Here is a 20,950-nt window from a genome sequence, read left to right as displayed (position 1 = left end):
TCTTTGACAGCTGACTTATTCTCATTTAAATGTCTGCCTGGGCTGCACAGCACCTCTCCCTTCAAATAACTCTTCACATGAAGTAGCACACAGCAGGATGAAGCAGCAGGACTTGAACAGGATCGTAAAATCCCAGCCAGGTTACACCACTGGCAGTCAGTGATTTGGCAGAAACTGGATTTTGGGCAACAAATATGCGCCTTGATTCTTTCCTACACACCTGAAGGCCAAAACAAAATCAATTAAGTCCATTAAAAGAAGCCTGAAAGAAAGGTCAGCTCTTTTTTCTGTTCATTAAACTGGACATTTACAGGCGGATTAGTTATTAGAATTAATAAAACACTAGAAGAGTGACAAAGAGCTAGGCAAGTAGCTAAACCAATGAAAAAGCTTGGCTTGGAAATACTGCTGAAAAACAACAACTTCCCAAAAACTGCGGTCACTGAAAGGTGTGTTTTCATTCTAATGGAAATCTAATTATCTTCTAAGCCTGTTTGTAACTCTCCTTGTTGAAGAACTTTAAGACAGAGCTGGAGGTGACATGTCCTTCAGATAAAGGCTATCATGAAGGGCTGTGTCAGGTTCCTTGCGGGTGTGCTGAGCTCCTGTTGGACATTAGTCAGGGTTCCAGTGAATGGAGCTCCATAACAAGGACCTCTGATGTCTACGCTGCTGCTGGTCTGTGCGCTCCTGTACTCAGGGATGAGAAGTGGCCTTGCTGGAGGATGGAAACCATGCACAGGTAGAACATTTTTTAGATGATTTCTTCTTTTTGGATTCTTTCTGTCAGGAATACTGGTATCACTTTAAAATAATGGGCTACATGTAAGAATTTGGAACTATTAGTGATCATCATCTCATCAACATAAGATATTTTTTTGGAATTCAAAAGGAAATGCTTGGGTTATCCATGTGTTATTCCTGTGATATTCAGTAAGAATTGCAGTAAATTTGTCAGCATTATTTTAAAGTGCATAGTGTTGCTCTAATTCATGAATCTTTCTTCTTTTTGCTTTTGATGTTTATGCATTGTCAGGATTGACAAATTTGGATTAACCTGTTCTGTATTCATTTATCCTTTGATGTGCTAAGAGCAACAGATTTTTGGTCCAATTCAGCCTTAAAACCTCATTTCAGATGCTCAGTAATAGCCAAGATGAAGAACTAGCAGAAATCACAACATGCACTTAAAGAGGACATATGGAGATATGGATATTTCACCACAGTGCTGTTGCTCTTCTGTCAACACTTGCAGTACAACCCATAAATATTGTGGCTGATGCAACACCAATCTGGAGAGAAGCGTGTTAAAAACATGTCTACAACAAGGGGCCTGTCACATGATTCCTTAATTTGTAACTTTGGTGCTAAGAAAAAATAAAGAATGGAATAAGAAAACACATTTATCAATTGTAAAGTGGGGTATGATAACACAAAAACAAATCATTTTAAAGATTAACTGATAACTTTGGACAATTAACAATAAAAGAAAATAAATGAATTGTTGCCCCACTGCAAAAATTGTGTGATTGGGGTTAATGCTGCACCCTACAGTTTGATAAACCACTTTAAAATTGCACCATGTACCTTTCTACAGTCATCTGTGATCTTATTCAGTTCAATTATAGGTTATAGAATTACTTGGATTATTAACTGTGTTTCACTTTTCCTAAAGACATCAATCAGATGGAATCCTAAAAAAATAAGAGATGTCTACACACACTGTATAATTACATTGCTTCAAAGCGTGCAGTTGCTGAGGAAGATTTCCTTTCTCAAAATATTGATTAGTTTAGCAGAAGAAAAAAATTATACCCCCCCCCAAGAAAGTAAGATGCCTGACAAAAGGTAATTGAGCAACAAAACAGTAAGTTTCACATATACTATCTGCAAGTGTGCATCTGTCATGTTGATCTGTTCTGTGATCTGTCTCATAATATCTCAGCCTAGATTAGCATTTTTGCTGATATTCTTCAGATGAGAGTTAAAGTGTTCAGAAGAATGGAAGAAGATCTACCATATTTCAAAACAGGTTGCCTTGTAACGCAATTTGAAAGACTGTAAACAGCTGTGTGATTACTACTATTGTTTCAATAATGAACCAAAAAGAGAACTTGATTCTGGAATTGTTCACTGAGTACATTAACATCATGACTTCCAAACGTTTAAATTACTTAAAATCCTTTCAATAGAACTGTTTTCCAGCTTACCAACAAAAAGAATGTAATGAAAATATGATAATGGTACTTACAAGAACTGATAAAATTGCTCTAGGAAACTGGAGAGCCCAGATATATTTGAAGGTCTAACTCTTTCTGATTAAGAACAAACAAAAAACAAATGTGGTAAGTTAAAGGTTGTGCTTCTTACCAGCAAGTTGATTCTTGCACTATACATGAAAGCTATTCACATTCATAGTAAACAACTTAACCCCACGAGCCCATCTAATAGTTACAAAAAATCTAATTAATTTATTCAGTCACACTTGGAAGAAGGTTGTAATTTGATTTATGTCAGATTGCATAGATGTAATTTACTTGCAAGGCAAGCATTGCAAACATTAGGAAGTGAACGTACAGATAGCAGACAGCTCCAGCTTTTTATTTCCCTGATTCTTTCTATGCTGAAGTTACATTTTTAATTACTTCCCAAAATATTTGGATGCAATCAAGTTACACAGAAAGAAAACATTCTAATGGAATAAGGCATCTAATTAAAATAGTCAGACACCAAGATTCTGGAAAAGACAGGTCTAATTAAAAAAAGCTGCCAACTTGAAAGATGGATTTTTAAGAGTCTCTTTAAATGCTTACTTCCCCATCGTGAAATGGCAAGAGCTAATAAATATTTAATCCCATAATTCATATTATCAATTAATCAGTTTAATAATAACATTTTGTTTAGTTTGTTGGACCAGTAAGCCAAATCTATAGATGTCTCTTGATTACCTACTTTGCTGTGGTTAGGCTCATCAGGGGAAGGTATTGGCACCTGCTATCACTGTTTGAAACCTTTAAGTAAACTTTGGAAATGAAAGGATCATTGCTGAATCTAATTGCTCTTATGTCCTAAGTCTGAGTAGCTGTCTCTGGCTTTGCCTGCCTGAGGATAAGAAGTTGAACAGAGCTTACAAATCACTGCGTCCACTTTGAAAATCACAACCACAAGATTAAATAGATTTACAAGGTAGCTTGGATATGTGTTTAGTATACAAAAAGGAAGACATACTGATAGCTTCCCACCTTTACAGTCCTGAATGGTTCTCACAAATGCCTTGAGACTCAAGACAAAGCCACAGATACAAGGGGAGCTAACTGAGACCTGTGCTTTTGTTTAGTGCACTGAAGTACTGAATAAAAGAATCCCAATGAAACATTATAAGTCAGTATTACCCATCACATGACTGGGAAGCAGAAATGAGTGCTAGTCAAATTAATCAAGATAACCTGTTCTAGATTGTAATAATTTGATAATCTTAGGTAAGGATAAAAAGGCCATAAAAAAAGAGAAAAAATGCACTAACATCTTTTAACTGGTGTTTGCAATGCTTATCTTTAGAAATTTGAAATATTTGTTTGCTTACATAATTGAGAATGCTGGTCTTGCATTATTTTGTATTCTCTGTATTTTGAATGCTATGTTATGTCTTTAAATAATGTTAATATACTTAGACACACATAGAATAAATATTTTTTTATGCAGTGATATGCAACACTATATTCCTTCATAATTGGCAGTACTTTAGTTGGGTTTGTTATGGATGGCTCAGATTCAGATTCAGGTGGCTCTCAAACTCTGAGAGCAAAATAGACTTATCAGATGATGAAGACAACCAGTGTTAATGACAGCCTACTGTGCTTGCAGCCCTTCACTGTTTGAAAATGATGTCTTCAAAGCCTGCTTTTCTTCAGTTTCATGTCATTATTCTCCCTCTTGTATACTCAAGGTATTTATTTAAGATGCATGGGGGCAGACATAACTATTGATCTTGATCCCTCTGCTTTCCTTTTTTCACAATACACAATGGATAAAAACAAAGGCAATAATATCCAGCAATTTTCCTTTCTGCACTATATTACAGAAAAATATAAGTTGTACATATTATTAAAGAAAGCCTGCTAGATCTTTCTTAAAAGATCCCTTGGAAGCTTCAGTCTTGTTCTGTCACATAATGAAGGCGCATGTACCTTGCCTCAGGATGTAACTATATTTTTTAAAAACATGATAAGACAATATTACACATAAATATAAAATCCCCAAAAAACTAAAGAACATTTTACAGTATATTGTCTTTAAACAGTATATATTTTATATACCCTTTCATTTACTACAGGTCCCGAAAATGTTTGTATTATTATGAGATGTGGTAAAATACTATTCCACATATGTTGTGAAACATAGGTTTTATTTTTCTTTAGTTGCTAGTTTAAATAAGAAATTATGAAACTGAACAATATTTGTTCATATTCATATTATTATGACTGGTTCTCTGTATATGTTTCTGAAAGCTGATGTGAGAGGTTTATTTTCCTTTTTCAAGATTCTCTGTAGATCCTGTTACAAGGGAGCTGCCTTTGCAAAAATTGCCTATAGACTTGGACATTAAAATCAATCCTTAAGAAAGTTTTTGGAAGAGTGGTGTAAAAAGGCTGAAAATTGCTTTGCGGGTCTGTAGTCTGAGACACAGGCAAAAAAAATCCCTGTTGCAGGTAAAATCTTTAAAAACATGAATGCTTTAAAATGCTTATCAGAATCCCCTGAAAACTGCAAACAGGACAGGGACCTGTAAACTTATTGAGTTATTTATGAAAACTAAAGGTATATTACTAGCCAGGAGAGTCAAAAACATTTGACCCATTGGTTTAATAACTTGTCAACACAAAATTCATTCAGTTCTGGTAAAGTTAAATGCAGAGAAAACTCACACAGGGTGGATTCTATGCCTAGGGGCATTACACATGATGAAATAAAGACTCGACTCTTGTCAGCTTCAATTAATTACCTTCTTTATGAAGCCAGGATCTTTCCCTACTGTGAGCCTATACCCTGTGTCTTTCCCTCACTCCACCCCTTTGCTGTTTTGAAAACCTGCCTCTCCCTCTGGGGACTGGCGAACCCTGATACTCTTTGGGCTTTATGGTCTAAATGCAACAGCTCTTCCGTCAAACACAGAGGTCCTAGCTTAGCCAGACCATTCGTTCAACAGCATGTTTTCTTGTGGTACCATACTAACTGCTAATGCTTGAAAACCCACAGAGTAAAGGTATCTATATCTACTCTGAACAAACTGCAGTACATGTATGTCCAAAATTCAGCAGCCAGAATCCTGACCAGGTGTAGTGCAAGTGTTCACATTACTCCTGTCCTGGAGTCCTTGCACTGGCTTCCGGTCAAATTCCGTATAGACTTTAAAATCCTCATGCTCACCTATAAGGCTCTGCAAGGCTTGGCACCTCAGTACCTGTCTGAACTATTATCACCCTACTCCCCACTTGGCAACCTCCGCTCTTCAAATTCTGCCCTCCTTACTGTCCCCCAAGCCCGTCTACATTGTATGGGTGACAGGGCCTTCTCCTGTTATGCCCCCAAGCTCTGGAACTCTTTGCCCACGGATATCAGAGAGTCACCTTCTCTAAACTCCTTCAAATCCAGACTCAAAACCCTTTTCTTCAGAAAAGCCTTTACTTAACTGGTTCCATTCTTCACCCCTCTGCTCTTCTTAGTACCACCATCCACAGTTTCCTCTATATATTGTAATTGTGTCTTATCTTGTGTTTTCTCCTTATTTATTGTTGTATTCTTCTTATTTATTGTTATTGTCATCCTGTAAAGCACTTTGAGAAGCCACCTTTAAAGGCACTATATAAAATACAGTTTATTATTATTATTAAAGTGATTTTCTCTTCAGAAAATAACAAGAACAGATGTAAATGACACTGAGGATTATCAACTTGTAATAATTTGAGACTTAATTATGAGATGCTAAAGTGTACTAGTGTACAAAACACCTGTCAGAACCCTAACAATTATATAGTGTTTTTCATACCAGTGGATCCCAAATTTACACACATAAAAATAACTATTTTATTCACATTTTAAATGCATTACAATGGGTGATGTGCAGCAGTCCTTTTGTGGCAGCAGTACACATGCAGAACTGAGAAATTGGTTTAAGGTGAATACAGCTTCCTTAAGCCGACGTCACACTACAGGGCTCAACACGACTTCTAGTCGGAGAGCATGTCAAATTTAACGACTGCTGTTGCTGAATCTTGCTGCCTTTTCTGTCCTAGAGGGTTCAAATCATATGACTAGGAATCACACAGGGTGACTAATTGCACGATTCCCTCCCGACTTTTCATCACAGTTCCAAATCTCGTATTGTGCCACGAAAGTACCGCGAGGTCACCTCATTTTGGCAGCCAATCAACATGGACCACACCAGAATAAGAGGAGGAGCACTGCACGAAAGTAAACAAACACGAAACATTGAACAGACATCTGTGTGGCTCCCAACTTCGACGAGCCTCTTGTCCATTTGCACAGTCCAAAACACTTGAGGTGTTTTTATAAATAAATATAAAATATGATGTTTTTAAGATGGAGGAAGAAAATATATTCCGGTGTTTCTAAAACAGTTTGTTACAGTGCATTGTGATAATTTGAACTTATTTTCTAAGGGGTCAGTTAAACATTACCTGGATTAATACAAACAAGCTTAGATTTAGATCTATATCTAAACAGCAAAATTGAAAAGTTTTTTAAATTTAGATTAATTAAATTCTTTATATGGATTGTGTGTTTCAAAAAATGTTATTAAAACATAATTTTCAACATTTACACCATAAAATCCATATATACAGTATACAGTATATTATGATCTGTGCTTCATTAAAAAGCAAAACAAACATGATATTTGACACAAGTTCTTCTTATATTGTAAGACATAGGATTGTTTATTTCTTTAATGCCTGTGTAAACCTTATATTTTTATAACTCCTGAATACATTTGATAATATATACATGATTTATTTTTAAATTTGATTTCTAGCTATTTGTTATACTGAAAACATATTACAGTATATTGTACCAGCCAAAACTGTCTACAAACGGTATGTGTGAATGTCCTTAGTTTGAGAATTATCCCTATTTTGTCTTTTTCAAGTTTTTCTGAACAACAAGAATACATATTAGGATATTATCACCCTCTTAGCTTGTGGAAAAGCAGAGCTTGCAAAATTATTCTAACAAGTCTGCTTTTGGGTAAATAAACTGTAGTATAAAAATTATTTAATACCTTTATTCAAAATCCTCTGATTCTGCTTATAGTGATATTGAATATTGTGGGATCTTTTCCATAATACTGTATATGGTAAGAAGCACAGGACTCTTTTTATGTGAGTGTGCTTCATACTGTAACAAGGCAGGACATTTGGTACACAGATATGCTGGTGCTCAGCAGATTGTATGGATGCTGACACTACGATATGGTTTGTGTTTCTTTAAGGAAATAAGGGATCAATATGGGTCAGTATGAAACCTAGGATTCCGGGAAAAGATGTCTTACTGAGTATTACTAGGGTACCTTCATTAGTGTTCATTATTGTTCTGATTGAACACCTGATGTGCATTAGGTTTTTTGAAGTTCCTTTTACAAGATAGAAACAGTTTAATGTTTAATGTAAAGTTTGATATCCGCTTGTTGTAGTGATACTACTGTATGTGTTTGAGTTAGGACAGTTGAGACTAAAAATGAAAATATAACTTTGTTTTATTTAATAAACAGGCTTCCACCGGAAAACTAAATGCCTGTCTTATGGAGAATTACAGAGGAAGTTATATGCTACTATTCTCACTCCTAGCTGACATCTGTCCATTAATTTGACATTATAAGTGTCTTGTCAAACTCATCCCGGGTTTGATTTCCCTTTTGCCTTATTGTGGTTGTCAAAATTGGTGTGATTCCTTACATGTGATGACCATAATGCACATCTTTTTGATTCATTCAATCTGGTGTTTTTTTTAAGGACAACACAAACGTAGTGCAAATACCTCATTCATGACAATCTTCAATAGATTCCACTGCATAAAGCTAATAGATGTATAAAATATTCTAAATACTGTCTTATTTATATATGAATGGAAAGTGAAGTCTAAATACATTTTAAACATATCTGTACCAACTCTGTTTTAGGAACAAGTAAAGAATTATTCCATGCTTTTTCCAAGCTTTTCACGCGAAGAAGGCTCCACAGCCGAAATGTTGTGTTTCTTTTCTTCTCTTTTCAGGATGCGATAAACCTTTGTTCCTTTGCAGCCTATGCGTGCTGATGCAGCTAAATACTTCAACTCTGTTTAATATTGACTGAAAGTATTGAAGCCTAACGTGTCTGTTATCTAATTATAGACACTGATACACAAAAAAGCATCAGTATTTTGTTATCCCAAGGAACAATTCAAACATTCATCAAATATTCCTAATGTAAATAACATTACTTATACAATATGTCCAAGGGGTACAGAATAAAATATAGACTATTGCCTTTTTATTGTGCATCAATACAGATTAAAACAGAGACTGAATGTTTTTCATCTCATTCTACTTTTTTAATTGAAATATATTGCCCAATAGAAGCACAGATCACAAACCCTGAAGTACAGTAAGCGCAAAATTTTCAAAACTGTATATAAATTTTTATGACATCCTGTCCTCTTCTGCAACCCTCGTTTAACATTTTTTGTTCTAAATTTAAAAAGGATTTGTAGGTTGTTGTGAAAACACAGATACAGACAGATGGATCACTTAAAATTACAAATGGTCTAATCTTGTTTTATTGTTCTGCAAATAGAAAACATGTAATCTAATTAATTACCTGCCCCCCAAAAGTTAAATGCAGTTGCCAGAACCAAGCCTTTCAAAAAGGGAAAAAAGGAACTTTACCTTTAGTGATGTTAATTATGCATTTTATTGTACTTTAGTTTTTTTATTAAGTTTTTTTATTAAATGCCTTACTGTCCATCCATCATTTCAGTAACAAAGAAAAAGACCTATATCTAGATACCAAAAAAAACTAGATACCAATTATCAAGTTAAAATTCATATGATTGGTACTACTACTACATGGTACTACTTTACCATGATTATTCTAGATTTTAATGAACAAGTTTTCACAAAATCTGTTTGGCCTGTGGTACCCGCTTCAAAGTCGTATAATATAATAATTAGCTGAAAAGCAATGGCTTTACAATTGATAATTTTCAAAGCTTTCCTACGTCTTAACTTTTTTTTCCCAGACAGGAATTGTAAAAGTGTTAAAAAGTATAAATCCAATATAGACAACATAAGTGTTGAAACAAGAAAATACAAGAACAATGTTTTGTCTAAGCATAGCTTTGGAAAATTAGCTGGAGTGTATTTGAGGTAAAAGCTTTGAAATGTAACTATATACTATGTCAGATCACTTCTTCAACTGTTTGTGTATCTTAGCACAATGTAGCAAAGGACTGAGTATGTCTGTCTTTTTTACAACAAAAAGGATTTTTGGTGATTTTATGGGATCTCATGGCCTACCTACAGTATCTTTACATCTTTACTGTACAGTCAAAGTATTAATGTATACTGATATGCAATAACTTTTTAATTACTCTTATTTGTATGTTTTAAACCCCTTATTGTATTGTTTATCACCTGTGAAGGATATTCATTTTGGGAGAAAACGTATGCCTTTTCTTTTTAATAATAAACTAGTTTTCAAACACAAGTGATCTTACAAAGTAAGAATTGCTCTGCTTTAAAGAAAAGCATAATGGTGATCCCAAAAATTACACTGATAAACAGCATGTCTGCTTCATGCACAATAAGAGTTTATGCATGTTAAATTATTGTCCCAGTACAAAAATTCTAATTCTTAAATATTTTCATAGACTTTAATATATAAAATCTCTCTATATATAAAATATATATATTCCTTGTATGGATAAATAAAGACTAGCTCATAGCTCCAAATGCCATGTTTCTGTTATCTTTTCAAAAATCTCAGATAAAAGTGTAAGTGGAAAAAAGATTATCTCAGAAGATCCTTGCCATCCCTCTTTAAATTACCTACTTTGCATAATTAGTCATTTGCATTTTCCACAGGGATTGAATATTCCTATCAGAGCTAGAATTGGCAGTGATTTCAAACAGTTTGTTGAGCTGTTGAGTGAAATCGGCCCTGGTTCTGTGATATATACTTATTTCCTGCCCTGCAATGCTCTTAAACTGTTTTTTTGTACTGTATGGTATGGTACTGAATGGCTCTTTCTAATCAAGAAGTAACCAGTGCGTGACTTTTTTTCTTTCATAGTACTGCTTAATTACAGTAAGTCAATTGCAAATTTAAAATCAGTAGTTGAAATGGAAAACTCATATACAATGTACACTTCTGTTATTGCTGTTGTATGTTCGTATTCCACACAGCTTACAGTCCATAGCCCTTTCTGTCCCAATCTCTGTATAGTACTTGGAATTTAATAACAATCAAAGGGCCTTTTTTTATGGCAGGGCAATACAAAATGAATATTTCCCACCTTTGATCGAAGTCTCAGAATATGGAAATTGTTTTAAGGAGTGGAGTGTGTTTTTAAAATAAATGTAAAGGTACTAGGTGGAAAAAGAAACTGGCTTCTCTGGCCAATAAATAGGAAGCTCTAGGCTAGGTCATAACACTTGGAGCCTTGTGTGACACAGCTGATCCCTGCCATATTTGTCATTCCTGCAGATTTGTTACCACTGGATTTCCTCTCCAGGGTTCTGCCTGCTGGTGGAATGGCCCTCAGTGGGGTGAGAATGGTTCAAGACCAGGGAGCCCGGGGCCTTCAGTTTATGGCTCCTCACCAGGCCCTTAGTTTCCCTGCTTCCCAGCTCTTCATCAACTGTGACTACTTTCCGGAGGAGTTCTCCATTGTCACAACACTGAAAATATCAAGAATTGCCTCAAAGGTAATGTCCACAAAGACCCTTTGCTTTCCATTTCATAAGCTGGTTGCCATCCGGTATTTACACACAAATTTAATTTGGGACGATTTTTTACATTTCTTGTACATAATTCATCAAGTTGTGGATGATCTTTAAAGTTGTAATGGTAGTAAAACAAGCAAGATTTAGGTTTTAGTTGCTAGGCGGGCTTAAGGAAAGGTAATTTATATAAGTTTTAGATTGGAACACGGGTGCAGTAAATTAACACCATATCTATGTTTTGTGAATTTAATCATTTGTCTTTTTTCTTTTCTCGTTATTCTTTGATCCTTTACTCTGCTCTGATCTGCCCTTAGTACTCCTCCTCTATGAAACATAAGCCACAAGCTTTACTGAATCTGATGTATTTTGAATTTTAGAAACCAGAATGCCCTATCCATAAGAAAGAATAACTGAAATTCAGATTTACAGCTTAATGACACAATATGAGATCATGGACAGAATTGGTTTTAAACATGTTTAGACTTTCCTTATATTGATTACATTAAGTAAGTATTGTTTCAAGCATCAAATACCAAGTAACTTTGTATTTAACCTTTCGTAATTCAAATTCTGTCCTTCTAAAAAATTGGCTGAAAATAGGTCCAAACATCTGAACAATTGAAGAAGCAATAAAGTCCTGGCCTCTGATTTGAAAGCTGTCAAAAAGAGGATGAGATAGAAGAAATTGTTGGCAAAGTAAGGGCAACCGAATATAGTAAAAATTATTTGCTGTCCAGGATTTGAAGGACATTTTATTTAACAGAAACATAAAAAAGCTAATTTTATTGTAGCCTATGAGAACTGCCTGAAAATTATAACCATAAAGAATGATCATTATTTTACCTATAGTTAATTTGGCACATTATCATTTTCCTGGTAATTCATACCATTATATAATTGAGCTTTACCAGAAACTGAATGTATTTTTTTCCTCATGACTTGTAACAAATAAAGTTTTAATCAGAGGATTTAGACATAATGAAAAGTAACTATTGGCTGTTTAGGGCTAAACAAAACCAATAGTTCATGTACCTCACTGTTAATGTTGAGCTTGAAGCAATTCATTTAGATATTTTGAGGTTTTACCTCAAAATGACTTTTTATGGTGCTATGCTCCTCATTCACTCCTTGGTTACTGTTGCATTTAAAAAAATAAAAATGTGAGAAATGCTGCATGTCTTTTGCCTTCTCAGAAAAATGAATACCTTTTCAGTGTAGTAGAGGAAGACTCCAACAGCCTGCTACTGGGACTTCGCTACTCTCAGGATAAGCTGCACTTTTTGTTCTCAAACTACAGAAAGAGGAAACGAATCTCCTTCAGATCAATGCGGCTGGCTGACAACCAGTGGCACACTCTCATTTTAGCAGTTTCTGGGTACTACGCATCTCTCACAGTGGACTGTGGCATGCCCATCGACTTGTAAGTTTACTTTTTTTTACAGTAGCCGAGTATCAGCCTAACAATGCCTGTTGAAAATGTCTCATGCTGTTAAGCCTAAGTCTGATAAATGTCTAAATTTTGGAAAGTCTGTCTAAATCTTCAATGATTGCTTAGGTTTCATTTTTAGTTAATGATGTGTTAGCCAGTGCTGCTATGACTAATAAGGTCAAATAAGGAAACATATTGTTACAAATGGGTGGTTACAAAACTGGTGAAAATCAGGAATTAGACGAGTGGTTTACTCAATTAATGAAATAATTATTCATAACTCCCAACGTGTACTGTAGGTGATTTTCAGCAATATACCTTTTGAGAGAGGTTTGTATAATTAGAGGCATGTGAATTCTTTGTTCGCTGGTACAACTTTGGTGAGAGGAGTAATAATCCAGGCACACTTGGTTAAACAAATATTTCTTACAATGACAAAACACAAACTTCATTACACACAACATACAACACACAAGTTACTTTATGTACAGTATTTACAAACAAGGCAGAGGCCTAACATTCTGATCACCCAGAAAGCCCCAGACTGCTACTAACAGAGGTCAAATAAGAGATGAGCTGCATACATCCTTACTCCTTTGAAGTGTTTACCCTTCCAAGTGTCACAAATCTAAGATCTGAAATCTAAGAGACACTTCTCAGTCACCTAAAGCTGTAACAATATTACTATTTTCATATAACACAAGTGTATCTAAACAATTTTAGTTTTCAAATGCATCAAAAGTTTTATAAGGTGTATATGAACGCTCAGGTGTTTTGGTTTTTGATGAATCAGTTACTGATTTCTTTAAATGTCTTTTGTTTTAAATACAGGTTCTTTGACAAGCCATTCCCCGCATCTCTGAGCACAAAGGGCTCCAGGTTCTACATTGGCAATAGGAGACGATGGAAAGGATTATTTTCAGTAAGCTATCCTTGTTGAGATTTTGACTCTCATAATGGGTCAAGTTATTATACCCACTTCTTTGGGATAGTGGATGCTTCATATGTTATATTGACAAAATACACGTTGTTTTTAAAAAGAAAATATTTCAGCATAAATTTGATACTACAGGTGTCTTTCCTGCCAGCATATCCCCATGCATCACTGTTGTACAAAATGTCAAGAAAAGCCCCTCAGGGCACACTTGTTCTGGTCACACATTGTTTCTGGAATTGCCTGGCTCTGAGATACAAAGTAATGCATAACACAACTATGGGAAAGAATCGGGACTACACAGTACTAATATGGTGAAATTACTGTAAACCAAAAATTTACCTCAGACAGTTTACCATTGATTGCACATTGAATGGAAATAACCTTTATGTAACTAAAGTTTTACTTTAAAGAAGGCTTCACTAATGATATTGATCACTTTAAGAACAGAAAACATTATCTTGCTTTGGCAATGTACTGTAGGTGTATAACAAACAAGGAGCAGGAGCATTGTCAGAGCTCATGTGCTCTCCTGTTCCAGGGGTTGCTGCGACAGCTGGTTCTGTTGCCTGGATCTGATGCTACCTCAAGAATCTGCCCCTCCTTACATCCCCAGCTTGCCATCCTCTCTGTTCCCCAAGCCCTGCTCGACCTACCAGCCAAACCCTCCGGAAATGAAGTCTTGAAGTACCCGTATGGTGAGTAAACAGTTAGAAGAGCTTTGGGAAATGTTATAAATAGAACTGGCTGGAATATTGACCCAGTTCCAGTTTTTAAGTTGTTGAGGTCTCAATATAAATTAATTTCCACATTGTCCTTGGGGGATTCAAAGCATACAAAATACTGTCAATGCAATCTGTGTTGGAATGGCTAACTGTTTTGTCATTTAGAACCTCAGAAGAACATTTGTCTCTTGTGTTTCTTGTGTTTCCTGTATGGATGAATATAATTTGAACTTCATGAACTGCATGAATTTTTGCAGTCTGTGCATTTAATACAGTACTTTAAAACAAGTTCCATATGGTTACTAGGATGTTCTGAAATTGTATGTAGACACTGTTTTACAAGGTCATATCTTACAGTGCCATCCAATTAACTTTCATCCCAGAAATCAGTTTGTTGTTTATTAGTACCATCGCAATAAATCAAAATGTCGTACAGTTTTTTAAATGGATTCAATTAATATTCCTCATACTATAGTAGGACCGTTATCAAGAGCTTGTGTTTTCTGGGATGTTTTGTTTAACCTGTAAACATGACGTTGTGATGGTAAGAATATCTGAGTAATCTTATGCCTGCTTACTTTCTGACAATGATTGAGGGGAGTGAGTTTTGTGTGTTCCTCTCTCTAAGTTTGAGCTCATTTTGGTTTCAGGTTTAATACCGTCTGAGTGTTTTGTATTCAGTGCTGCTGCTGAAAGACGTGGTGGAACTTAGCCAACACTGAGATCATTTAATCTTTCTAAACTACAACATAGTTCCTCATTTCCTGTACCACTGAGACACAGGATGGGACAAACAAATTCCCATGAGAAGATTATGTTTTTAAAAGTGTGATTTCAATTAAGCCTTTCCACATAATACATGCATGTACGGTGTCTATATTATTATTAGATATTCTAAAACTGTATGAAACAGAACTAAAATTGACTTCTTCTTGTTTATAATACAAATAGAAGACTCAGATTTTAAGGTTTCTTAATAAATAAAATGACCAGAAAGAAAATGCACAAAGTTTTTTTTATCTATTTGTTAAAAGAATTACAGCATGGAAAACAACTGCTTCTGTGGTAGGAAAGCATTAGTCATGTATTTTTAGCATTCTGTGTGAATGCAGACTGATTCCTAAGCAACTGAAAGTTTAATAGGAAACATTCAAGCAGAAAATTAATAATCAAAATTCAAAGTAAGAAAATAATTTTAAACCAATAGAAAAGGCCCAGTATCAGTTGACTACAATCACATACAAGAATCAATTTGACGAAAAGATAATTCATACTTTCTATAGAACGTATATATTTTTGTACAAGGGTGTGCTTTATTTTCTCTTTGTATTCGACACATTTTTTTTCTGAGTGAAAAAAAACATTAGATAAGGACACTTTTTTAGGCAAGTCTATTTATCTACTGAGACGCTGCAATCTGTCATTAAAGATTAACCTCTTTAGGTACCTTAGAAATAACATTATTCACTGTGTTTTATTGTGGTTTTGCACTTCTCAGTTATTTGGAAAAACAGGTTCTCTGATATGTTATTTCTTGCAGAATTCTAATTTGGTGATTTAACATCAACAGCTGCTGCAGACAAGGTGTAAATCAGAAACTGGGCCAGAATGTGCCTCTAAATAAACTTGTTAAAATACTTTATTTTTAAGATGCTGCAGCAAATAATAGAATGTGATTTCAATGTCTTGCTTAATTTTATTATTTTATCTAACAGAGCCTAGTTGTTTGTTTCATCACGTTTTCAGCTAGGCTGTTCAGAAATAAAAATCTTGGTACTGAAAGGCACTGAGAGTGGATGAAATGATTAATAACAGTAAGAAAAGCAACTGGATTACTGTCAGGTTAGAGTATGTGAAAAATCCCAGTTCACTCTGTATGTTTTTATATAAGTAATTGTTTTATAAACATATAAACATCCTGGTAGAAAACAAATATTACAAGGAAAAAACTGTATTAAAATCCATGCCTCACGGACAGGTTAGAGATTAAAGGTAGAAGATGAAACTGCAATGTATCTCCTCAGGCAGACAGACAATGACAGAAATACTATTCCTTGTGTTAATTGAAAAAAAAGATACTGATCTGGTAATTTAAAGCATTATGAAACTATTCAGGTACATGAATTCCAGGACTATAATATTTTGCTTACCAACTAATTTATGCTAGCAAAAATAACAAAATAATCTGTTGCCATCAAACTGTTATTTATTTCTGCTAATTATAGAGGACAATGATAAGCAGTGCATCAACCTGTCCTAGAGCTCCTAAAGGTTGTGCTTAGTTTGGATAACTGATACTACCAGTTCTAGAGTGAATTCTGACATTAGATTCGTGGGAAGAAAGCCTAGTGCTTTAGATTGTTACATTTGGCACAGTGGACAAATGTGTGATTCAGTGCCACCAAAATTCATGCTAAATGAGGCTGAAGCAAAAACATAACAGAATAGATTTTTTTTTTCAGAAATGAAAATCTTACAGTTATAGCATGATACAAATAAAATAAAATCTCTTGTTGAACATACAAACGTATTTTCAAATGCATGGAAAGTTGCACACCAATCTTACCAGCAGTTATGCTAATACAAATATAATGTCATTCTCCCACCATGGTGGAATCAGAAGCTGAATTGCGAGTAACTGTGGGGTCTCGTCCTCCCTGCACAAAGATGGAAATGGGCCAGCTGTGGTTTGACACTCTGAAGAGAGGACTCTACACGTGTGACAGCCGGGACTGGATCGCCATGTTTCAAGGTTTGGAAGAACGTCTTCATTATTAATTCCACAAACATAATCTATTCTGTTTACCTCCAGACAAAAATCACAGTCTCGAGCAGACACGTTGGTGAACCATAGAAAACGTAATACATCACCTCAATTTGAGGTCACGGATGAATTTGACAATTTTCACAATTTCACCTGGAGTGTAAAGAGTATGAGGAAGTCAGTTGTTTTCCATTTCTAAGATACTGTAAATCATAACAGCTCTTGCCAAATTATCTTTTTTTTTACACAGAAAAAGAGAGATTGGACTATGTGGAGGATTATCAGGATCTATACACCAATTCTGAAACCCTTGATATCGAGGTGTTTGAAATCCCATCTGTAGGACTGTTTGTAGCAACAGCCAATCGGAAGCACTATCCAGGTTCTGGGATCTATAAATGGACTAATGGCAAGTTTGAACCCTACCAATACATTACAACATATGAAGCACAAGCCTGGAAACATTTTACTGTTGATGACAAGGTAAGCCTTCTACTTCAGTGAAATTTTATAAATGTGATTTAAAGTGATTTAAAGGATTTTTCCTTGTGCTTCCCTTGTTGGCTGCATGTATCATGACTATTGTGCATGATTTGTGTCCTGCTTAGTGTGCTACCTTCTGTGGTGCTCAGGCATCTTCTTCAGTAAGTCTTCTTTTGGATGGGGAAGCTAATTATTCCTTATCCTCAAAGGGTCAACAATTTGTGCCTGGAAATATATTTTTAATCCCCTTGTTGATATAAAACAAATAATTAGGAAACACAGATGCAGTTTTGTTTGTAATAGGAAATATAAAATTGCACAAAACCAAAACAATAAATAGAAATATTGCCACATTTTTCCAAATGAACATCACCTCTACGTGTAAAGGTCCACAAATCTATTATTGACTTAGTTTTGATTCAGACTTTGAAGAAACAAATAACTTGTATTCTTATATAACTAGCATTATTCACTTACAGTAAATAATGAAATGCAATACAACATTTTTTGAGTGTTCTTACTTTGTTGTAACCCAACACCACTTTCCAACCATGTGTTCAGTATAACTACTCATAATTACCAAGGAAATAAAAAAAATAATGGTGAAAATATCTATTGGTCATATCTTGTGGATTCAAATCTGTATAGCTCTGATTTTCTTTTTTAATTTGGAAATTGAGATTTTTTTATAAAAACATTTTCCCCTACAATAAATGTGGCAAAGAACTTCAAAATGAAAAGGGACATGTCCAAAAAGAATGCAATTAAAACAAAAAACAAGGTTTTAAATAATAATCCTTAATTTTATAATAATTACAGTTTGACTACACCTGTTTTTCATTTTAGCACCTAATATAACTACTATTTAAAAAGCAGAGAAGGTGCATAGGTAAAAAAAGCTTGACAAAATAGTCTAATGCCAGTAACATTACAAGCAGATCATGGTTTCAACTCTTCTCAAGTCCTGCAGCGATGGGGGTGAGGTGGAGCGAACGGTAGAGGTTACTACTGGTAGTCGTAGTCCCAAACCTGCATGTAGGTTCTCCATTGACCTAGGGCAGCAGTGAAGTCCGGCAGCATCCCAGGCAACTGAGTAGCCCTATTTAGGACCAGCACTGCTCACCTTAGTAAGGGAGTGTACAAGAAAAGGTGTCCAATACATTGCTTGCCCTAACAATTAACTGGCCAGCTGGCCGCAGCTGGCAGTTAACCCCTTCTGTGGTCGAAAACAAAGAAAAATGAAACTTCTCGATGTGTGGAATGTACGCACCCTTCTGGACAGAGACGATGCTGTCAGGCCTGAGAGAAGGACCGCATTCATTGCCTGAGAACTGGCGTGGTACAGAATCGACATTGCTGCCCTCAGTGAGACACGATTTGCCTGGAAAGGATCCATCTGTGAACCGAGAGAAGGCTATAGATTCTTCTGGAAAGGCAAAGCTGAGAACGAGGAGAGCATTCATGGAGCACTCATCCCTATCTCCCTATCGGTGTTAACGAATGCCTTATGATACTTTGCTTCCCTCTCTCCTGGTCGAGACATCTGACCATTATTAGTGCCTACGCTCCTACACTAACCAGTTGTGATGATCAAAAGGAGCTTTTCTACGAAAGCCTAGATGCACTAGTAAAGTCCACTCCTGCAAATGACAAGCTCACCCTACTATACAATTTTAATGCCAGAGTGGGGAGCAACTGCAAAGGTTGGAAGGTGTGCTAGGCTCTCAAGAACTCGGGAAGATGAACAGTAATGGGCTCCTCCTGCTGACCATGTGTGCTGAAAATACCCTGGCTATCACCAATATACTCTTCAGATTCGCTAACAAGTATAAGACCACTGGGATGCACCCCAGGTCCACCTTATTGGCACCTTATTGATTATGTCATCGTCAGCAGTTGAGACATTCATGACGTGAAAATCACCAGAGCCATGAGAGGAGCCGAGTATTGGACAGATCACAGACTGGTCAGGTCTGTCCTCAATCTTCACATAGCCCCAGTGCACTGCAGGAAACCAAAGCTCATCCAGACCAAGTTCAACACCGGGAAGCTGAACAACCCACTCACGAGGGAGAAGTACCAGTCACACCTTGTTGATGCACTAATTGATCATGGACCATTGGCTGGAGACCCAGCTGAAAAATGGAATCAGTTAAAACAGCTGGTATCAGAGTCTGCAGAGACTGTCCTTGGACACAAACAGCGGGTTCAACAGGACTGGTTTGACGAAAACAATAAAGAGATCAGCAAGCTTCTGGCTGAGAAGCACAACCCCTTTATAGAATGGCAGAACGACGTTACCTGTGCTTCTAAAAGAGACCACTTTAAATACCTCAGGAACAAAGCTCAGAAAGATCTACGTAAAATGTGAGACAGCTGGTGGGAGTTCTTCAGTTCACTGAAAAATATCTACGGACCCCAAAGCCCAGCATTACTCCGCTGTTTACCTCTGATGGCACCACTTTGCTAAAAGAGAAAGGAAGAATCATCATGTCCTGGAGGGAGCACTTCTCACGCCTCCTGAATGTGTCCTCCACTGTTGACTACGCAGTCCAAGAGACTTGTCTTGGAGGCTTTGTTTGCTGATGATTGAGCCCTCATTGCTCACACAGAGTCTGATTTCCAAGTCATTGTAGACAGGTTCACCCAAGCCTCCAGACTCTTTGGCCTTATGATCAGTTTCAACAAGACCAAAGTCCTGAACCAACCAGCTCCAGTCACTTTGGCTCCTTCACCAAGCATCAGCATTGAAGGCGTCAGTTTAATTACTTAGGGAGCATGCTCTGTTCCGATGGTTCTCTTGACCAGGAGATAATGACTCAAATCAGCAAAGCCAGCCAATCGCTTGGTCGCCTGCAATCTCATGTGATGAACCATAGGAACATCAAGCTGTCAACTAAAATCAAGGTATATGAAGCGCTTGTTCTCACGAGCCTTCTGTACGGTTGTTAAACCTGGACGCTATATCAGAAACACATCAAGCAGCTTGAACGCTTCCACATGAGATCCCTGAGGTCAATCATGAACATTAAGTGGCAGGACATAGTAATGAACCTAGAAGTTCTGGACAGGGCTGGCCTAGTCAGCACTGAGGCCATGATTCTCAAAGCACAGCTAAAATGGACAGGCCATGTCATCGGGATGGATAGCTCCCGCATCCTGCGCCAGATCCTCTATGCAGTGCTTGTGTAGGGCCGCAGAAACCTAGGGCGTCCCAAAAAACACTTCAAGGATTGTATCAAGGAGAACCAGAAGCAGTGTGGGATCTCTGCCAAGGAACTGGAGCCCTTTGTCAAGACAGGGCAGGTTGGTATGCTCTAACAAATAGGGCATTCTCTGACTTTGAAGCCAGCAGAACGTGTTGCCAGTGCCGGGGAACGCAGGAAGGTCTCAGCATCAGCTCTACCAGCAGCAGCGTCATTCCCGTGCCCACACTGCCCCCAAGTATGCGTCAGTCAAATTGGGTTAACCAGCCACATCTGGGCCCATCAAAGAAGGTTGTACAACGATTGACATCATCAAACACGATGGTCAACCAACACTATTCAATACTGCACAAAAATCAAGCTCTCTCATAGTACTTAATAACAGACTATGAGTCTAATTTAGACTACTT

The 20,950-nt window shown here is 36.5% G+C and overlaps 1 protein-coding gene across 1 annotated transcript in view; it reads left to right on the top strand.

Annotated features, from left to right (window-relative positions):
* The first annotated feature begins 224 nt into the window (after positions 1 to 224).
* The window catches only part of tspearb (thrombospondin-type laminin G domain and EAR repeats b), a 47,747-nt gene continuing 27,021 nt past the window's right edge, over positions 225 to 20,950 (top strand). The window contains exons 1-7 of the mRNA XM_006636644.3: positions 225 to 742; positions 10,761 to 10,981; positions 12,193 to 12,419; positions 13,260 to 13,350; positions 13,904 to 14,060; positions 16,708 to 16,839; positions 17,102 to 17,334. Coding sequence (XP_006636707.3) covers positions 661 to 742; positions 10,761 to 10,981; positions 12,193 to 12,419; positions 13,260 to 13,350; positions 13,904 to 14,060; positions 16,708 to 16,839; positions 17,102 to 17,334 — 1,143 coding nt within the window. The 5' untranslated portion in view covers positions 225 to 660. The remainder of the gene's footprint in view (positions 743 to 10,760; positions 10,982 to 12,192; positions 12,420 to 13,259; positions 13,351 to 13,903; positions 14,061 to 16,707; positions 16,840 to 17,101; positions 17,335 to 20,950) is intronic.

This window comes from Lepisosteus oculatus, chromosome 12, assembly GCF_040954835.1.
Source record: "Lepisosteus oculatus isolate fLepOcu1 chromosome 12, fLepOcu1.hap2, whole genome shotgun sequence".
In the NCBI taxonomy this organism is placed as follows: domain Eukaryota; kingdom Metazoa; phylum Chordata; class Actinopteri; order Semionotiformes; family Lepisosteidae; genus Lepisosteus; species Lepisosteus oculatus.
Note: the sequence above shows the minus strand (reverse complement) of the source record. Positions and strands in the feature narration are given on the sequence as shown.